The following is a 22,827-nucleotide window of genomic DNA, read 5'->3' on the forward strand; positions in this document are numbered from 1 at the left end:
CTTTGGAAGAAATGAATAAAGTAATGAAGTCTCTAGCCAGAAACAAGCCACCCGGAGCAGACAACAGAAATCTTTAAATTTGGCGGTTAAACATTTGTAACCTTCTTTCACAAACTATTAATACAGGTATGGCAAGAACTCGCTTTATCAGGAGATTGGAATACTGGAATTATATGCCCTATACACAAAAAAGGAAACGTGTTTGACTGTTCCAACTATAGAGGGATATCCCTTCTTAATACGGCATACAAAATTTTGTCCCTGATATTTAACGAAGAACTGGCTCAGTATACTGACAATATAATCGGATTCTACCGAAGAGGCTTTTTAAAAAATAGGTCTACCATTGACCATATATCATCCATCAGACAAATATTAGAAAAAACAAAGTTACAAAGTTCCTAATCCTTTGGCCACATTCAACCCCACACCATGATGCCCTGTGGAAACTTTTTCGATAATCTCCCACACAAACATCAAATTTGCTTTCGTCGCTATAGGTAACTTTCTCCCAGTTATATTTGATGCATTAAAGTTTTGATTTAGCCCAAATGTAACGATTCCTTGTTTGAGTTTCCATCAACAATGATTTTTCTTTGGCCTACTCGAATAAATCAAAAAATAGAAAATTTATATCACAAAGAAGAGCTTATCAAACATATCTTATAAAATGTAAGACGCTTTTGTGGATATATGTGCGACAGCATTCTCCGGAAACATTCATCCCAGTTTCTCTATTCCACCTAGCAGTTCTTGTACAAACAATGAAATATGTTGATGATATGATCGTTGGAACAATCCGAAATAAATCAGTTGAGCTTTCACAAGTGACTTCTGATTAACATACAGAAAATTAAATATATACCATCTACATCAAGAATGTAAAAAAGTAACTTAAAGGTACAACACGAAACTATAGAAACGGTGGAAGAGTTCTGCTACTTTGGGTCACTGGTTGACTGCAAAAACAACACATCCAAAGAAATAAGAAACATAAAATGCGTGGCTAACCGCTGTTATTTTGGTTTAGGCCCTGAACTAAAAGTAAGGTTAAGAGCAACAAAGTGCAAACTTTATAAAACAATAATACACCCAGTGCTCACTTACGGACTTATATGGTGGAGTTAACGAACAGGCGATATAATTTGGAACTCTAAGACTTTTTACTTTTTGGTGATGCAAAATAAACCGCCTAAGATGGCTGGGCCACGTTCTCCTGATGGATGAATCTGATCCTGTTAAAATAACCATGTTAAATAGGCCTGTCGGAAGAAGAAGAAGTGGGGACCTAAACAAAGATATCTGGAAGATGTGATTTAAGGGAGATTGGAGTGAGGGGATGAAGAAGACAGACATTTGACAGGGAAGGATGGAAGAATATATTGATTCAGGCCATGGCTCACGAAGTGATGTAGCTCCAACTAATGATGATACTGATCTTGGAAGTTTTAGGACCAGGTAGAAGAAGCAAGCGAAGACGTATATTCAACAATGATGATATGATAGAGGCTTTGCCAAGTTCTGCCATGAAAGTGTATTATATTTATAAACTACATCAAACGTAGTTAATGTATTCATATGATCGCATAATGTTGATGTACATTAAAGCAATAAAGCGCAAAATATTTAAAAATAGCCGTATTTCAATATATTAAACTTTCCATCGCAGTTATTTACCATATTTCGAATAATACTCCAGTTATTCGTCACGAGATCATCATAAGTTAAACCTGGCACTTTTCGGACAATCTTCTCTATTTATCCATACATCAATTTCAGTCTTGGCACCCACAAACAAATTTTGTACGTTTTCTATTGACCAAAATTTCGACCAATATCCATTGCTTTATGTACGTCACGTATTTAAAAATAAGTAACGACGCTGAACGACGCTTGGCGTCTTTACTAGGGTCAGTCAGTTATAATTTTGGCGGCGCGGATGCAAAAAGTGTTGTACTTTTTGCATTTTTCTCAGTCGACCAAAGTTTTTCTTGTTCGTTTATATCTTTTTAAAGAAATCGGAACGTTTGGATAATATTCCGGTACAGACTGTTCGGTTAACTTACTCAGGAATCAACAGGTGGGATTTCGTTGAGGTAAGTTTACATAACATCTGGAATTCTTTATACTCGAAGGATATTAAATATTTTAAACTTTTTCTTTTCAATTAAATTTCTCTTTTTTACTCATTCATATTTAATATTTTGAACTATTTTTGAATGCCCGCTAAATGTCTTTTTCCTTTTTACTCATTCAACATCAGTGCATGATAAAAATTTATCTGGATTTTCATCACCTAACCTTTACTGGATGCCAAATTTTTTGAACTTGGAAGGTCGTATTGAATTTTTTCACCTGTGCAGTTTGATTACAGTATTTTAAACGATGCAAGGCTACCATTTTTTTTTTCGGTAAAATAGTGTGCAGTTTTCCGATACCCTATAGTTTATATTAACATTCTTAACGCATCATATTATCATTGTAGTATCATATTTTCACATCAGTTTGTTTACAGTGGCCCTACTGTATATGTGTTGTCAGTCATGATCATCAACAGCTATTCCATTCATCGTCGGATATAAGCCTCCCTTAGGTGTGGCCATTCATTTCTGTTTATTGTTTTTTGCATCTATTCGTGATCAGCCATTCGCTTGATGCCATCAGTCCATCTGGTTTGAGGTCTGTCTCTCTTGATTTTTCTTGGTCGCCATTCAATAATTCGCTTCGTCCAACGGTTGTCTTCCACTCTTTCTATGTGTCCTGCCCAGTTCCATTTTAACATGGCAATCTTTTGGATTACATCTGTAACTTTTGTTCGTCTTCTTATTTCTTCATTGGACTTGCGATCACTGAGCTTAATGTTGAGCATTCAACGTTCCATAGCTCTCTGAGTCACTTACAGTTTGTGGACTATGTTGTTGTTAAAAGCCCATGTTTCAGTTCCTTATGTCCGGCAGCAAATACTGATCGAAAGTTTTTGCTGTTTTTCTATATTATTATTTTCCAGAGCTATATCCTCACTTATATCTAGAGATTCGTTTGTTAGATATTTAATTTTTGCTAGATTTATTTTTAGTCTTGTTTCTTTTTATTTTGTAGTTAAATGTAACAGCATTTCCTACAATTTTTCTCTATCTTTTGCTATTAACGCAACATCATTGGCAAATCTAAGGTGATCTAGGTTTTCGCCGTCTAATGTCACTCCATTCTAAAGTTCGGAACATATCTTCTAGAGCTAAAGTAATTATCTTGGGTGAGATAGAATCTCCTTGTCTAACCCCTCCCTGTATTTTTATTTTTTCTGTTTTTACTTGCGATGTTGCATTGTCATATATATATACTTAATGATTTTTGCTTAGGCGTTAAGGATGGTCCAAATTTCTATTGAGTTAAATGTCTTCTCGTAATCTACCATAGTTATCCATAGTGTTATATTGTATTCGTTTGATTTTTCAATTAGTGTTCTTATTACCTGTATATGGTCTATGGTGCTATAGCCTCTTCCAAATCGTGCCTCCTCTCGAGGCTGATAACTATCCAGTTTGTTTGTTAGTCGAAATGTAATTATCTTCACAAACAGCTCATACAAGACTGATAACAGGCTAATGGGTCTATATTTTTTTAATTCTCTTTTTAAATATCAGTATTATAAGACCTTTAACCAAGCTTCTAGGTACTTCACTTATTTGATTTTTAACATTTTTATGATGTGTTGTCCGCCATACTTTATCATTCCTAATACAATTCTGTCTTCACCTAAAGCTTTTTTATTTCACATAGTGCTCATTGTGTTTCTCATTTCGTCCTTTGTTATATCTGGTATATCTTCATGTTTTGTAGTGGTGTTGCGAAGTGTTGATGTTGTCAGTACACTGTCTTATATTTTTTAGTCACGAAATTCGTGGTTACCCGGCTCTCTGCATACCTTTAATTTATCTTAAAATATGACCTGAATGTGGTATTCAAAATTCAAAATTCTTATATTCAGAAGAGGAGGTGGTGTGATCAAGGAATCTTGGAAACTGAATGGTCGAGTATTAGAGGTAGTGAAAAACTATAATTATTTGTGAATGATAGTTAAGATAGATGAAGTTACACTCAAGTTGTGGATTAAAACTCATCTAAAAAAGCGCCAGAGTTTGACAAAAGTGGCGATTCACACGGATTGGAGTAGTTTGGTGCCTAAGGCTGATATACCCTCTTTGGCTAAAGTAACATTGTTTGAGTCGGTCGTAAGATCAATTTTGACTTATGGGTCTCAGGTATGGGGTCTTTTTGAGTACGATGAGGTAAAAATAATCAGAAGATTTTATATAAAAAAATGTTTTCTTGTTCAAGGTATTGTCCTACCTTTATATTAGATTTGGAGGCAGGTATTGCTAGAGTCAGCCTATATACAATGAATTTACATAAAAAATATATTGAAAAAATTCTAGGACATTCGAATGATAGGTTGCCAAAATTTCTTTTGATAGAAATGATCAGAGCAAGGTGTGGTTGGTGGAAAGATTGGATGATCATGGCAGAAAAAATTGGTATTGAGGTAAGGTTAGAATGGGAGATAGCTGGCCTAGAATAATTGAGAGTATGATAGAAACAAAGCAGGAGGAGATACAGTTTCAAGCTGAGAATAGGGGCTCGAATCAAATTTTTCTACAAAGAACTGCGGGAAGAAGGAGTAAATATGCATTATCTACTGGAAATGGAAAATTTTGGGGACATTCGATGGCTGTTTAAATTAAGATGTGGAGTTCTATATTTGAATGATCGACCTGGCAGAAATGATGAAAGAAGGTTTTGCTCAATATGTAACAAGGAAAGGGAAGATGTGATACATTTTTGGGAAAATGTTCGGTGTTAAGACAGATTAGGTTAAAGTGGTTGGGTAGAAATTAACTTAGTAGAGCGAAAGTAGATACTATGTCGAGATAGGGACGGGCTGAGTTAGCTAGTTATTGTAGGGAGGCATGGCCGTATACAATACAACCTAAAAGAGAATATTTTATTGTTATATTTTTTTAATGAGAAATAAAAAGGCATTATTGATTGATTAATTGATTATTGATCGGTAAATGGGAGATTTTTTATACCTACAATCGTTATGTGAATTTTTGCCCTAACTGTTTACTCTCATTTAATTTAGTTTATAGATCGATGCAGTTATCAGGTTGTGGCATATGGAGCCATAAAGAAGAGTTGACTGCCATAGGAAAAAGATATTTATCCTCTATCGTTGCTATTTTCTCAAAACAAAAGGTACTACCTCTAAAGTACAGCCCATACAACTCTTATATCTCTCTTATATTGAAAACTAATTTACAGTTTTGTGCACGAATCTTTATTAATGAAGCTATTGATTTTACTTTTCTCTATTCTATATTAAGTTTCCCGTAACGTATGTTATTTTTGCGTGTATGCTTTTACCTGTCAGTTTCAAAAGTTTTGTGAGCGACGTGCCATTTGATTCGTTTTCTGTAAATTTTCATTAAATTTGGTACAAGTCATATAAAATTTAATGATTTTTTCATTGGTTTACTCTAATAATAAAATAAAACATCATTGTACACCACAACACGACACTATTTTTAATTTTCACAAAATATAGTCAACGTGACAGATTTCAAGTTGACTATATTTTGCGGGCCATGAAAAACAGTGTTGTATTTAATATTTTGCATTATTATTGAACGTACATTTCCATCAGTTCCAAATATCGTTTAGTTTAGTACTACTTTGAAATATAATGAATCCATCAACTATAATAATAAAAAAATCTACGGCGACCTTTAGAACCGGTGTAGCAACTAAAATTTGCTGATTCATTCTTAAATCTGTTTGCAATTCGGACACAATTAAAGGACTATTTTTAATAGTATGAGTAAGGCAACGGATTAGTCCTGTTTAGAACATAAACAATATTATTTGATTGGTGATAGGTGATTTAAAACAATTAGAAAATATTGGTGCGCTGCTCTTTATAATTATACCGAATTTGAGGTACCAAATTTGGGTTAAAGATTGATCGCGAGAATTGGGAGATTCGATTAAATGATTAATGTAACAGTTTTTCTATCTTGAAGAATTCTACCATCAAATAGAAGAAGTGCTAAAAATAACAAAGAAACACGAAGCAATAATAATTATGGGTGACTTTAACGCTAAAGTTGGACAGAAGATGACGCAGGGCATCACCGGAAAGTTTGGCTTGGGAGAGAGAAATCAAAGAGGTGAACGTCTAATAGAATTCTGCCAAGAAAATGACTTCGCCATTACAAATACCTGGTTTCAACTTCCAGAAAGGCGTCTTTACATGTGGAAATCCCCTCAAGATGGACATCAAGGCAGAATAGTACGGAACCAAATAGACTACATCCTAATAAACCACCGATTTCGAAACAATATTAAAGATGTAAAAACTTACCCCGGCGCTGACATAAACTCAAATCACAATTTACTCTGCTCCAAAATATAAATTAAATTAAAGAAATTAACTAAGCCAACTAAGCCTTGTAAGATATATCTCGATCCCCTGAAAAACCCTCAAACGCGCGAACACATATCACAGCAGATAAATAGCAAAATACATAGAATATCAAATATACCAAACGAAAACAGAACCATTAACGAATGCTGGTATGATATTCAAAACTCGATTTTGGAGAACGTCTTTGAAAACACTTACCATGTTGGCAAAAAATGAGTGGATGACACAAGAAATTCTAGACCTGATGGAAGTTCGACGGCAACACAAAAATAGAAATATTATCGAATACCATGAAATCAATAAACGCATAAAAAGAAAAATTAAGCAAGCTAAAGAATCCTGGCTTGAGAATTTATGTAAAGAAATAGAAGACCTCCAAAAAAAGCATGACAGTTTCAACCTTCACAAGAAACTTAAATATACTGCCGGAATTAGAAAACAGAAAAATGCTCATATACTTAAAAGCGCGGACGGAAAAATTTGTGATTACGAACAACAGTGCAAAGAATGGGAGAGATACATCACTGACCTTTTTGACGATGCTTCTAGAGAAAATGCTCCAAATACTGCCTGTGACAACCAGTTAGACAGAGGTCCCAGTATACTGAATTCGGAAGTCAAAAAGGCAATACAGCAAGCCAAAAACATTAAAGCACCTGGACCAGATCAAATCCCTGCTGAGCTACTTAAACTTTTGGATGAGGAAAGCATTGCCTGCTTAACCACTTTCTTCAACAAAATTTACAACGAAGGAAAATACCAGATTGGTTAGAGTCACTGTTTATAACATTACCAAAGAAAAGCAGGCCCACCAAATGCAGCGGTTTTAGACTAATCAGTTTGATGAGTCACACACTGAAGATACTCTTACGAATTATACAAAACCGAGTATTCCTTCTATGCGAAAGTAGGATGGGTAATAAGCAATTTGGATTTAGAAACAGTCTAGGAACTAGAGAGGCACTATTCTGTATGCGCGTTCTATTACAAAAAAGTTGTGAATTCCGAAAAACTTTTATGTTTGTTTCATCGACTTTGAGAAGGCGTTCGACAGAGTACAACACGATACACTTTTCGATTGTCTACGGGCAGCAGGACTTGACCACTATGATATAAGACTGCTGAAATACTTATATTACAATCAAGTAGCCTCTATTCAAATTGAAGACAGTCCGACTGAAAAAATATCCATCAAACGTGGAGTACGGCAGGGTTGTGTTTTGTCACCCACTCTTTTTAATCTGTACTCTCAAGAAATCTTTAGGGAGGCTTTGGATGACAGACAAGAGGGAGTAAGACTAGGTGGAGAAGTAATCAAAAATATTAGATACGCTGACGATACAGCCATTCTTGCAGAAAATTTACAAGATCTCCAAACATTACTAAATCTAGTCAGTGAAGCAAGTTATCGGAGAGGCCTTAAAATCAACATTTCAAAGACAAAGTGGATGGCAGTTGGAAAGATCAATATAGATCAAGGTCTGATTTCTCTTAATGGAGAGGAGATCGAAAAGGTAAATCATTTCAAATACCTTGGCAGCCATTGTTTTTTTTTATCGGGTTTATTTAAAAATTAATCAATAAACCATTTATTTACGAACTTAAAAAAAAATTAAATTAATGTTTTATTCTTTTTTAAGTGCTAGTGACTTTATCCCCTAAAAGACTAAATCTTTTCTTTTCTCTTAGTTTACATAGGTAATATTAGTTTTGTTGTCATTACTGAAAAATTTATTGATACTGGATATCTTCAACACATGTTTAGTAGCCATTACTAAAACTATTACAGCATTGAAGAAACATTTTTTAAATACTTATTATAGCAATTTGATAGTAAGGTTGCAGAATGTTATATTACAACTTAAACTACGAGAAAACGAATATCTTTAGTCTTTTACAGGATAAAATCATTGGTAAGGAAAAAAGAATAAAACATTAATTTATGTATTTTTTAACGTAAATAAATTAAATGATTTATTGATTTATTTGAAATAACCGTGATAAAAACAACAACAAAATACATTGAAATACAGTAAAAAAATAATTAAAGTTTTAATCAAAAAATAATATAACCTTAAAATATAAACATTCATAGTAAATGTCTTAATACTTTGATATTCTTACCATACAAATTCACCAATAACAAATAATACCAATCGCACAGAAAGAATTTTCATAACAAAAAGTCCTTATTTATTTTTCAAACAATATTTTCAACTTCTTATGGTACAAATACACACAAATTAGAAATGTTTGGAAAGGCTTTTAAAAACCCCACCTATTGTAATGTGAGACTTAGGTAGTCCAATGTAACCACAATTGAAATCTGGAGTAATTAAAAAATAGTTTTCTAATATCCCCTTTTATTGACTCACTCATCCAAACTTAGTTTTGTTTTTTCCAAACGCGTCAACAAGTATTTTTTTTCTTACAGATAAATGGGGAAGATATCTTTTAGGTTGGGATTTTTCCCAATGAATTAAAGACCTTTGATTTTAGGATAAGTAAATTTTCGTAATATCGGGATATAATTTTCCTTATTTCATATACAGATTGAACGAATTTAAAACGGAACATACAATTTAATATATGTCTGTTTGAACTGCATTTGAAATAGTGGACCAATATAAAACTTGGACAAAAATAAATCCATACCCGGTGATAGACATTGTATAAAAGATCGTTCAACTATCTGTCTCCTTTAAAGGAAAGAGGAGCTTGCCTAATAGTCGGAGAGATAGAGCCGAAATTTTGAACTGATCAGTAATATGACATTTCTCTATTGGAATATATTCATTGTAATTGGGTTAAGACTTCGCCTTACAGGCGGACGCCCCTCGTGGTACAGGGGGTGGCTATACAGGGATGAAGTTGTAATTTTTTTCGGAAAAATTAACGATCGATAATATGGCTGAAAATTTGCCCAGAGTAAGATCTTGGTATAACTAGACGAAATCCCAAAGGGCGGACGCGAGAGTGGATACATAAGGGGTGGCGGACAGGGATGAAATTGCAATTTTTTGGGGAAAAATTAACGATAAGTAATATGTCCGCCATTTTCATGGCTCATTATTTAGCCCCTAAAAACTCTAAATTAAAAAGAGCGGACAGCTGGGTTGGTACAGAGAGCCATAAAACGGGGTCAAATGTACCACTTGCCTGCGCATTTTAGGTCTCGGTAACAATTTTCAAACTGATTTTATTATGATATTTTTATACCGATTGATTTGAAAATTTTGTATGCTCACTTTTGTTACTATTCTGAAAAGCGTAAAGTAGAGTTTTCCTCAAAATTTTCCAAAAAAATTTCCGTAAATGAAAATTTTCGTAATTTTTTGAGGTAAAATCTAATTTGTAGAATCCTTTCGATTTTCTGTCAGTTATACCATGAATTTTTCCAAAAATTTTCAAACGATTTTTCCGATAAGAAAAAAAAATTTAGAAAAACTTTAAAAATTTCGTCATTTTTCTCACTCTCACTGATGTCATCACATTCATCATCTTCGTCACTTTCACTTTCAATAATATCACATTCATTATCTGCTTCATTTTCAATCACTACTTCTCGAATTGATTCTGGCATCTGAGGTCCACTAAACCATTTGAATTTATGTTTCATCTTCAAACTGCCAACCATGTTCTTCAACAATCAATTCTGTTGGTACTTTTTTATGAGCATTTGTCCAAATATTTGAAATATAATGGGCTCGCAGTAAATGTTGGTGTAATTCATCTTGACATGGTGGTAAGCTTGAAGCATCGAAATTTTTTGTTTTTTTTTTTAAAGGCTCGTTCATATCATGCAACTTATACTGCCGGTTAAATAGTGAAAATCTGACATCGTTTACTTTTCTTTTTGGAATTGTTCTCGTCAGTCCTGTTCCATATAAGTGACATATGAAAGTTTCTAAGGTTTCAAAAACTTCATTACAATCGAAGTCAGTTTCACCAAGTTGGATAAAAGCATCTTGATACTTATTCAAGTAAATTTCAAAACTTAAAAAATTGATAATTCCACTATTAAATTGATTTTTATTAATAATTATTTGTAAAATGTTAAAGGAATTCTACAAATTGAATTTTACCTATTGATAAATAGAAATAATATATTTTGTATTTGATTATTAATGTAATAATAAATAAAAATTTTCTTATATCTGAACAACCATTATTTATGCAATATAAATTTAAAAACCTTTTTATTGTAATAAAAAATAAGTAAAATTACTATTTGTTATACCAAAAATATTTAATAGTTAACATTATAAAATTACTTTAATTTAATAAAATATCAAATATCAAACATTTATTCAATTAAAAATTAATTCGTAAAATATTTATATTTTAAGAAAAAAATGTGATTTGTAAAGTAAATCTAAATAAATAGTTTGAAAAAAAAAACATTATCATAATATCACTTTAAAACTACAAAATATTCTATAAAAGATTCAGACGATGACGTAGAGTTTTATCAAATGTTTTAGAAAAGTTTTTCTATTTTTTTTTCTTATCGGAAAAATCGTTAGAAAAAAAAAAAAAAATCATGGTATAACTTACAGAAAATCGAAAGGATTCTATAAATTAGATTTTACCTCAAAAAATTACGAAAATTTTCATTTACGGAAATTTTTTTGGAAAATTTTGAGGAAAACTCTACTTGACGCTTCTCAGAATAGTAACAGAAGTGAGCATACAAATTTTCAAATCAATCGGTATAAAAATATCATAATAAAATCAGTTTGAAAATTGTTACCGAGACCTAAAATGCGCAGGCAAGTGGTACATTTGACCCCGTTTTATGGCTCTCTGTACCAACCCAGCTGTCAGCTCTTTTGGATTTAGAGTTTTTAGGGGCTAAATAATGAGCCATGAAAATGGCGGACATATTACTTATCGTTAATTTTTCCCCAAAAAATTGCAATTTCACCCCTGTCCGCCACCCCTTATGTATCCACTCTCGCGTCCGCCCTTTGGGATTTCGTCTGGTTATACCAAGATCTTCATCAATCAGCCAATCCCGTCCACTGCTGGACATAGGCCTCCCTCAGTTCTTTCCAGTGTTCTCTACACTGGGCCGCTTGTAGCCAGTTTCCCGCTACTCTTTTTATGTCGTCGGTCCATCTAGTCGGTGGTCGTCCTCGGCTTCTTTTATAATTTCTGGGCCTCCATTCCATAATTCGTCTTGTCCATCGTCCATCTTGTGTTCTGGCTAAGTGTCCTGCCCAGTTCCACTTAAGTCTCGTGGTTCTTTCGATGACGTCTTGAACTCCTGATCTTTGCCTGATTTGTCGGTTTGTTATGTGGTCTCGGAGGCTCACATTCAGCATTGCACGTTCCATGGCTCGTTGTGTAACTCTTAGTTTATTCGCAGATTTCTGCGTGAGTGTTAAAGTCTCTGCTCCATAAGTTTGTACAGGCAAAACACATTGGTTATAAACTTTTCGCTTGAGACACATGGGAATTGAACTTTTTAGAATATGGCTTAGTTTGCCAAATGCTGCCCATGTCAGGCCTATTCGCCTCTGTATTTCATTTGTTTGATTGTCTCTGTTTATTTTGATCTCGTGTCCCAGATATTTGTAAGTGTCTGTTTGTTGTATGGTATTATTGTCGATAGTTATATTTCCACTCATTACGAGATTTGTCATAAGTTTAGTTTTCTCAAAGTTTATCTTTAATCCTGCTCTTTCAGACAGACTTTTAAGCGAATGTAGCATAGAAACCGTATCCTGTAAGTTATCTGCGATTAATACGACATCATCTGCAAACCTCAGATGATTTAATCTTTCTCCATCTATATTGATGCCCATATCTTGCCATTGGGTGTTCTTAAATATTGACTCTAGAGCTGCCGTGAACAATTTTGGTGAAATATTGTCTCCTTGTCTTACTCCTCGACCTAAGCTGAATTTTTCTGTGTCTTCGTGTAGTCGTATACTTGATGTAGCGTTCTCGTAGATGTTTTTGATCAAAAACATCTACCAAGATCTTACTCTGGGCAAATTTTCAGCCATATTATCCATCGTTAATTTTTCTGAAAAAAATTACAACTTCATCCCTGTATAGCCACCCCCTGTACCACGAGGGGCGTCCGCCTGTAAGGCAAAGTCTTAACCCAGTTACAATGAATATATTCCAATAGAGAAATGTCATATTACTGATCAGTTCAAAATTTCGGCTCTATCTCTTGGACTATAAGGAAGCGATAAGTGGTTTGACAGCATAATAACTGCTTGTGTAGTCTAGTTTTCACAGTGATTCTAGGCAACCTATTTGGGTGGAGTTTTGACTTGTTCTTGAATGAATTCAGAATCCAGCAGCCCGCTGAAGTATTAGATTTTTATAATATAATTATTTGACAACCTTTTGTTGGCCAACCACCTAGAGCGGAGTTGAGCCGAAATACATTGATTTCGTATGTTCCGTTTTAAATTCGTTCAATCTGTATAGATCTATCTAAATAATTAAGAAAATTTCAGACTAGTATTTCTTCTCTTCTAATAATTGCCATATTTTTTCGCTATTATTAAAACGAATTTATTATTTTTTTCAGATACCCCTGTTCTCCCGTTGTCACATTCTGACATAAGTTGGATTCCAACAAAAAAGTCCGTTTTTCTGTGTTAGTGTCGTCCCCAGATATGGATCACGATGATGACGAGGGAGTCGGTTTCATCAGGCCCAGCCACTACCTCAAGAGTCCTACCATAGCTGAACAACAAGCGATGGCTTTGCTCCAGATTCCGAAGAAAACTGACAGAGAAGGAAGCATTTCTTCCAATGTTAGTGATATGGATATTCCCATCTATTCCACCGAACAATTGACAACTTCGTTAAAGAGGGAACCCCATGGGGTAAGCGATTTTTAATATAATATATAGTTGAATCAGTGGAAGTTTTTCATTACGTGATCAGCAATATTGCTTAAATTTGCTGACAACCAGAAAATTAAATTTTTTATAGAAAGACATATTACGTAAATTCCTAGTATTAAAAATAAATACCATTTCAATGGATGTAGCTATCGGAACATGTTAATTTTAATAAAAAAAATAATAACAAATAACTGATGCCTTACACATTACACATATTGAGGTCGATTCATTTCGTTTCCATTTTGATAGAGGTTCCTGGGCTAGAAGAATGTTCTATTTCATGATTTTAACTGCTTCTTCCCATTATTGTATTAACATGTCTCCCCTGCCTTTGAGTTCCTATTCGTTTGATGGCAGAATGTTATCTCTCTTCTCTACCAACAAATCCTCGAAATACTTTGTTCATGTCCTCTCCGAAGTACTTTTATACTGTTGGTTTTGTTTGGTGTCTTCATAACGTTTATGTTTCTATATGATAGCTCTTTGTATTGTTCTTTTTTAACTACCACTTGTTTTACTCCATTAGTTAGATTTTTATATTGCATTTTTGTTTCGCCCTCGTTTTGTAATAGGGGAGGGCGGGGCAGGTTAAGACAAATTTCGTATTTTTACAATTTTAGTTAAGTTTTTTTTTCTATTATAAAAACGTTACGATATGATATGTTCATATGTTGCAAATTTTTCAAGGATTCAACCTTGTACCATTAACCTTTTTTTTACTTCTTTTATTGCAGCATATTTTTGGCTTCTTTTTCTTCAGCTTCTTTCTCTAGCTTTTTCTTTAATGGAATGCTTGTAAGAATCACATATTTCAAGGGTTTCTTCCCTTTTTTTATTTTTCTTCTCTCCAGCTTTTGGATATGGACGAATTTGTTGAGGACTCACCATGGACAGGTGTATAAAAATATTATTACTCGTAGAAGACGTAGATTGGTGCTCCTGGGACTGTATATTCTCAACCTTGCTAGTCCCAGCCTGGGTAGTTTGAGAAGTCATCTCTCTATCTGTAACAGCTTGACAAGAAGTCAGCATCAGTAAACTCATCTTTTTTGCAGTGTGCTATTCCTGCGCCTTGAAATTCAGAAATGATATTCGGAGGATTTATTGCTTTGTGCAGTGCCAATTTCACGATACCAGGAATATCGTAAATTGTCACTATTTTACCTGGATTGTTCGTCATCCAATCATCAACTGAAGCAAAATAAAATTTTTTAAAAGGTCCGTAGACTGATTTGTCAAGAGTTTGCTGGCGATGAGAAGTATGAGGGGGAGGGACAACATGACGATACCATTTTCTTTACAAAAGTTAAGCATTTAGCTTTAATCGCATCTTTAATAGAAAGATACGATTCATGGTTGTCCAAAACTAACAAACAAGGATGGTCTTTTGTAGATCTCACATGGTCTTAAAAATGTTTAATAAACTTCAAAAATGATTCGGATTTAATCCATCCCGATGGGTAGGAAGTTCCGATGCAGCTTGGTGGTCCGTTGTTAATAAAATCGTCTTTGAAAACACTCGTGGAAAAACTAACATCGGAGGAACCGAATTTCCTATGTTGCTAATAGCCAAGACCATAGTAACCTTTTGCCCTCTCTTCGCTGACGTAGCTCTCCCTAATTGGCGTATTCCTTTTTCCGCTACAATTTTATTTGACCTCTGTACTGTATGCCCACCAGTTTCATCGACATTCAATATATCCTTGTTTCCAAATTTGTACTTTTCCAAAGCGCATTTTTACACAAGAAATTTTTTATATATTCTTTCCTAAGCTTGTTTATTATAAGATATTAATATGTGTTTTTATGTAAAAATCTGCTCCGTAACAGATTGTTTCCGAAAATTTGCACGGTTTATCAGGAGGCCGTAATTTTTGCAACTACTCAGTTCACTCCTCCTTTGGGTACTTGCCAGGGCGTGGTAATAATAACTTTAAATAAATAATGTTAGCTTGCAGCTTGCTGCTCCCTTGGCTGCGTTACTGTGCCGTATGGACGGCTTCCATCATTTTGCCACCAGAGTTTTCATTTAGTCTCTTCATCTTGTTTGAGATCTTCTTCTTCTGTTCACTTTTTTTAATAGCCTGCATTCTACACGCGTAGAATTCCTCTGTAGATTCATATTTCGAAAGCTTTGAACTTACTTCTATCGATTTTTTTTGAAAATTTATGTTTCAGCCTCGTATGTAGCGATGAGAAAAATAAGGGCACTGACAAACCTGAGGTCAAGGTCAACAAGGTCTTTCTAGTTTTCCATTGTTTGATCGTTCCAATTCAGTTAGCAGTATTTTTTTATTCCAATTAGATTTACGTGTACTAAATATTACATTTTGCTATTATCTTCTGCTCTTTAAATTAAACAATTTAATTTTATAAAAAAAATGAATTGTTAAGAAAAATTAAAAATATTTTGCCCCAAAAAATGGAGAATATATATATATATATATATATATATATATATATATATATATATATATAAATAGCCAAGAAAAGCTGCTGTGGTCAGAAACTTTATTTGATTAATCATGTTATTGAAGTTCAAAATTCGTTAAAGTAGATCTTTTTATTTTTAATAAGACTAGATTGCCTTGTGTCAAATTGCCAAGGTATATTTATTTTGTTTTTTAAGTGTCATTTTATTTACCAACTTTTTTTTAACTATAGTTTTCTTCATTGATCGTTTTTATGTTGACGAATAAAACCCAATAAAATGAAACCATTTAAGTACCAATAAACTACACCTACTGTTCTGAAAGTAAAAGCTGTGATTGAGGAATTTTCAAGGGTATAATGTAATGGATATTTAAGTGTCATTTTATTTACCAACTATATTTTTTTAACTATAGTTCTCTTCATTGATCGTTTTTATGTTGACGAATAAAACCCAATAAAATGAAACCATTTAAGTACCAATAAACTACACCTACTGTTCTGAAAGTAAAAGCTGTGATTGAGGAATTTTCAAGGGTATAATGTAATGGATATTTTCATAAGGGATTGATTATTTCGATCTAAAAATAAAGGCGCTTAACCATATGACTTTATTCATGTATATTTGTGGAGAATTTTGTATTGGTGGTTGCCAAGAAATATAAATTTTAAAACTGTTTATAGCATTTTAGTTTTTGATATTTTCATCTGGAACTATTTTATATTGTGGCCATGGGGAATGCTTTTGATATGTGATTAAACGATTAGGCCCTAATTTAGTTTCTTACCTTTTTAGTACCCTATTAAAAAATATATAAATATATACATTTATTAGTATTACATAAAGTGACAAAAAATGCAGTTTAGGAACAAGGAAGATTAAGATTTCCTTTATTCTATAATAAATATGCCAACTTTGTCTGTGTTTAACTAATTTAGATTTACGCATTTGTTTGGGTTTGCGTCAACATGTAAAATTTGACTGACGTTAATATTTTCAAATCGTAAAAATTAACATGTGACAGTCGACAATGTGTACTCGACGTCTGCCTACAAGATAACATTTTTGTAATAATTGTCGTTAATGTCGTATTTTCTTCAACAAGAATGTATTATGTTCTATGAAATACAGGTGGTTTTAGGTTTATATTTTGTAAACGAAAATATGACGAGATGTTTTGATTTGTTGTACAACATAAAACAAAATAAAAATATACAGATACAGTGGTCCAAAAAATTAGCGGAACAGTTTTTTTAGAGACTATATAACTATAACTATAACTTTTTGAAGAAATATGCTACGCAAATAAATTCAAGTAATTTTAATAGAGATCCATTTGAGCTAATCAAATTCATACCAAATGTCTCTAATTTTAAGACATATTAAGATATCGTTAATAAGGTGTGGTGAGTAATTAAATGTCTCAAATAGACTATCATGAAAAATATCTATCCAGGGGAACCATAGAATAACGATTCCCTTAATTTTAATCAACATTCCAATAATTGCATTTAAATTACATCTTTTTCATTTTAATTCTGTTTTCCTTTTCCCAACCAGTCCACAACATCTAACATTTTAACTTCCTTACTATAGTAGGATCGTTTTAGCCTGTCGCATAAGTAATAAAAGTGTCTGTTCAGATTTGCCTCAGGTAGTCAGCGGTTTTCAAATTAAAAATGTACGGTTTTCTTAATTTGATAATATAATACGACATTAGGGATTTTTTTAATAAAATAACTTTGTATTATGTTTTATAATAACTGAATATCATAATGTAAATTGATAAACATTGAGTATGAAATATACAGGGTCATTCACGCAACATGTTATAGCTAAATTCTTCTAGCTCTTCCGGTACAACCGGAAGTCGCCATTAAATTTCTTATTTTAAATAGAAACTGTGCTTTTTGTTATTTTTTTTACAATCTACGTAAAATTTTGGATCGATTTTTATTGGGATACCTTTCTCGAAAAAATGGGAGATTTCCGTGTATTTACATTTAAGTGGTAGGTTAGCCCATTTGGCTTTATTACTACCGGTCAAAGCAATTGTTCGGCGATCTAATGATGGTTGTGTGTGCCGATACTTGCTTTCCCTTTTCTGCACCAAGTGCAGTCGAGAGCGAGCAAGCATCGAATCCTTTCATCCGTCGTCTAATACCCAGTCATTCGTCCAGTCATGTCCTTAATCTACCTTACTTGCATCTAATTTTTTTGGTGCTTGCATTCAAGAGCGTCGTGCGGCGTGCCTCCGGCTCTCTCCTGCATGCGGTTTTTGTTTTATTTTTTTTTTGGTGGTTGGTACCATTTTGTGTTAATTTTCTATCTACGTCTTAATCTATGGACAGGTATCATCACTATCTGACTCGCTATCCGATTCATCTGAATCTTCATCATTACGAATAATTAAAGGTCTTACTTCATCAATAACTTGTTCTATTTCATATGACTCTAAAATTTTTTTTTCAGTATGCTCAATACATTTCCGCCATTGTTCCTCATTGACTTGGTTTAGTGCATCTTGTCAGAGTTGTAAAACGCTGGCTTCGTCGGTGGTCTTACATGCATGTTTATCATAGTAGTTTTTAGTGATGCCCCACACCAATTCAATTGGATTGTACTGGCAGTGATATGGTGGTAGTCTTAGGACCTCATGACCATATTTTAGTGCCATTTGGTCAACGACAAATTTTTTCTCAGTAATGTGTTCTTTGCACTTATTTAATAATTCAGCTTTTAAAACTAGATGTTCGTGTTCTATATTTTTCTTCGACAGCCACTTTCTTAAGTCTTCTTTTTTTCCAGCTGCTTGTGGGAAACTTTTCCTCCTCTCTGGTGTGATACGAAGCATTGTCTAAGACTATTAATGACGGATTTTTCAGATTTTTTAATAATTTTTCCTCAAACCAATGTTCAAAAATATCGGCGTCCATATTTCCGTTGTAATCATCAGTTTTTTTTGTCGAAGAAAATATAAGACTAGCATTGGGTATAAAACCTTCCGTATTTCCTGCATGCAATATAATATATCTTTTGCCATTACTCGCACTAGTACTCGAATAGCATTTGGTAGAATCATCTTGTCAGGATGATTTGGTATTATTTCCTTTCGCAAAAATCCATGTTTCTTCAAGAAACACAAATTGTCTGGCAAATTCGGAATTCCACCTTTTTCCAACAACATTGGACAGCTCGCACAACACTTTACGATTATTGGTTTTTTTGTATCTAAAACCCATAGCTTTTAATACTTTTGATAAACTGGTCAAACCCATATCACAAAGTTTCTGTCCTTTATTTTTTAAATAAGTGTCTTTCTTATAACATGTTCTTTTGCTTTGTACATGTCATCAATGATATTTCTGATTGAGATTTTAATACATTGTGGCAAGTCGAGGGTTTTCGGATGCAAACGAATCCTTTTATTTTCCTTACTTAATTCCTCCTCACTCATTTTGCGAACTCTTTGCAAGGTCCGTTATGAAATTCCACAAGCTGCACTTGTCCTTTTTTGAACTGCCAGTACTGATGTTATTGGTCCCATGTTGATTTTTTCTAAAGTAAAATAATTTTCCACTTTCAACACAATTAGACGCTCACTCGGAGATAAAAACTTATATTTAGGTGTTCTATCGTTTTCTTGTACGTTATCCATTGTCACTATTGAAAACCGGCGATCGTTGAATACTAATAGCGAGATTTTTCTGGAGCTCTCTGAATATATACACGAGGGGGGAGCTCGGTGGCAGGGCGCGTCGGTCATTGGACGATGAGTCCGGTCAATGGAGAGCCTCGACTCCGCAGACTGTTTACTATTTTTGCAAATATAACAACTAAAATTATCCAGTTATGCGACCGCAAAGAATGTATGCACTCCTCGAGACAATTTTATTTGAAATAAAATTATAGAAGTTTTTTCAATAAATTATCATCATAAAGCATTCAATTTGCGTTTTTTTACGATTTATAAAAAAATTGTTTTGGTAGCGCTGATTTATCCTCAAGTACTACAACCAACCAGTAGGAGGTTCGGTACCACAAAGCAGGTAGAAAAGGGAAAGCATAACAGAGTGGCTGTAACTAGAGTCATAAATTATTTTTCGGGCGTTAATCCGAAATACGACAGGGTAAAACGACTCCACTATAATCACCCAATAACACATATCATACCTCAATTTGTCCACCTCCTCTTTTTCTTTCTTTCTATTCATCATGCCCCTTCTTCTTTCACCATCTTATCCCATGGCAGTTTCTTATTTCTCGTCCTCCTGCCAGTTCTTGTATGACTCACTTCTTCACATATTATTTCCTCATGTCTCTTACTTCTTGGGGTCACCTTACTTGTTTTTGTAGTTTTCTTCACCATAATTCTTCATCTTTAATCTTTAAACTTAAATTTCATCACTAAAATTAAACTCCATCAGTCATCTTCACACATCCATTCGACACTTTCAGTCTATGGACCCCATTACCACCTATATTACACAAGTCAATCTAATCCCCTCACAGTTAACTCAAAGTCTCTATTATTTCATTCTTTTCTAATACATATTCACACACATATCATTTTGTCTGGTTTTCCATTTACATACTTAATTATCTAACTTTGTTCATGCAGTTCACAACAACATAGTATCCAATTTATTCTTGCTGCTGTACATTACTCAACCAACATTTTACATTTCCTTTTTTCTATATTAATACTCTCATTCGTTCTTTCTCAACACCATTTATATTCATTTTAACATACTTCACAATATGGTAATATTATATTAACACTATCAAAACTACAATATAATAATAGTTAGAATATCATATCCTGTTATCATATTATCTCATAAAATTTTAATAGCTTATTCATTTTACTAATTAAAAAAAAATTCAAACTCTCAGAGATTTACACACCAGGTCTGTTGTTAGGCAACTACCATTACCCAAATTTAAAAATTAAAAAAAAATTTAACTTCAATTTCATTGGATTCCAACTTAATCCTTTTATTTATATACTAATTTTTATATCATTCTTACATTATTATGTGGATAGTACCACATCAATTTCTTTCATTTTCCACATCCATCAATTTTCATACAGATTTGAGAAATTTGCAGATTTAAGAAAAAAAATTGTATCATTTAAACAGATTTAATTTTAACAAAAGGTTCATTAATAAGATATTAGGTGTTATTACAACAACATAAAATTTTATAATTTTTTAAAAAATTACATTAGTCGCGGAACACCCATACTTTGTCATGTTTAGCTGTCTTCTTAAATTATATTCCTGTCACCTCAGCCAGTTGGTCTGTGTTGTCTTAACTGACAAGAACCACGTGTTAAAAACCGAGCAGGGAGACATGTAGCTCCTCAAGTATTAAATTTTATCCAATGTCATCGACCTAGAGTCAACATATAATTTAATTTTGGAAAGATGTAAACCCATATATGGATGTCATAGCCACAAATTCATTGTTAGCTTCAAGTACATAAGGCACTGAAGATGATCTGATTTGATCGAAAACGTTATGCTACAGTATAAATTTTGACGACACTACGAAGTTTTAACTACATGTTTTTTATATACCTAAATACAATGGTGAAGTGTTTTTTAACTTCTGTATGTTTTCTTGTAAGACTATTTTTTTGGACGGGTTTAAAAACATGCTTTTGTGGTTTTTCATTTTTATACTCCCAAATATACCCTGTTTCATCAAAAAATTCTAATGAAAATGTTCGGGTGTTGGTGGCTGTGGTGATATCGTGTATAGGTACCATTAGTCTTATTTAATAGTACATAGAGGAAAGGAAGGCAAGATGACGATAGTATGCTTAAAAAATTCCTAGAACTGATGCATGTACCGAATGCATGTAACTACAAGGTAATTGGCTGATAGTAGTTCTTTACATATTAAATTTAGATTACGTAAGGGTAAATATTTCAAGTAAAAATTTTAAAATTTTCTATCTATTACGTCATATTCGTCATCTTATTCTTCGTGGAGGGTAAAATGACTAAATGTGGAGGGTGATATGACAAGGTGTGTCTATTCTAAGAAAGAAAGGAAGTTATATGAGAAAGTAAACAAATTAAAGTAAAATGTTAAAAAATAAAAGTAAAATTTTATTTTTGATACCTCGCGTTTTTAACAGCTGACAACCGTAATTTTCGACTATCTTTTCTCATGTAAACTTATATCATCATATTAAGAAAAAAATTAGCTTTAATTAGATATCAATAACACGCATTTTATTGTAATATCATGTATTTTATTTAAAAAATAAATCAATGAAATAAAATTTTTGTCAAAAATTCATTACTATTAATTGAATTAGTAATATTTGCGGCCACTTTTGATTAGCAACCTATTATCAATGTATACTCCTAATTTTAAATGTATGTAAAATATATGTTTGATTAACTACTTTATGAACGTAGTGATCCTGCAGTGGGGACTTAGGCTAAAATTGGTTATATTAAAAACTGATATCTTCTGTCTTTGTACTTGACGTTCAATTATTTATTACCTAACATTTTCATTGTAAACAAACTTTATGGTCTTAAAATTACTCTGCAATAAATAAAGAAAAAAAGAGAGAATATCCAATTTAAAAAAGGAGATGGGAAGAAGGAGAGAAAAAATCGACATTAATAAACTAAAAGATCCCGACATTGCAAATGTATACAGACAGCAAATAGAAGACCAAATAAGGACAAAAAACTTAGAAGAAGAAGAAGATATTAACCAACTATGGGCAAATATACGAGATATTGTGTTACAGAAATCCGTTGAAATATTGGGCAAAACCAAGTCAGAAAAAAGAAATCATTGGTTTGATCATGAGTGCGAAATGGCCACAAATAGAAAGAACGCAGCATATCAAAAAACCATTGACGCAGGTTGTACACGGAGAAAAAAAGAAGAGTATAGACGTCTTAGAAGAGAGGAAAAACGTATCCATCGACGTAAGAAGAGGGAATACGAACAGAACACTCTCAGTGAGATACAAAGTTTATTCGATAAAAATGAAACGAGGA

General features: G+C 33.1%; 1 protein-coding gene across 1 annotated transcript in view; it reads left to right on the forward strand.

Moving 5' to 3' along the window:
* The first annotated feature begins 1,920 nt into the window (after positions 1-1,920).
* Positions 1,921-22,827, forward strand: part of LOC140432444 (solute carrier family 2, facilitated glucose transporter member 1-like) — a 219,037-nt gene continuing 198,130 nt past the window's right edge. Inside the window, exons 1-2 of the mRNA XM_072520351.1 lie at positions 1,921-2,096; positions 13,038-13,338. Coding sequence (XP_072376452.1) covers positions 13,126-13,338 — 213 coding nt within the window. The 5' untranslated portion in view covers positions 1,921-2,096; positions 13,038-13,125. The remainder of the gene's footprint in view (positions 2,097-13,037; positions 13,339-22,827) is intronic.

This window comes from Diabrotica undecimpunctata, chromosome 1, assembly GCF_040954645.1.
Source record: "Diabrotica undecimpunctata isolate CICGRU chromosome 1, icDiaUnde3, whole genome shotgun sequence".
NCBI classification, from domain to species: Eukaryota; Metazoa; Arthropoda; class Insecta; order Coleoptera; family Chrysomelidae; genus Diabrotica; species Diabrotica undecimpunctata.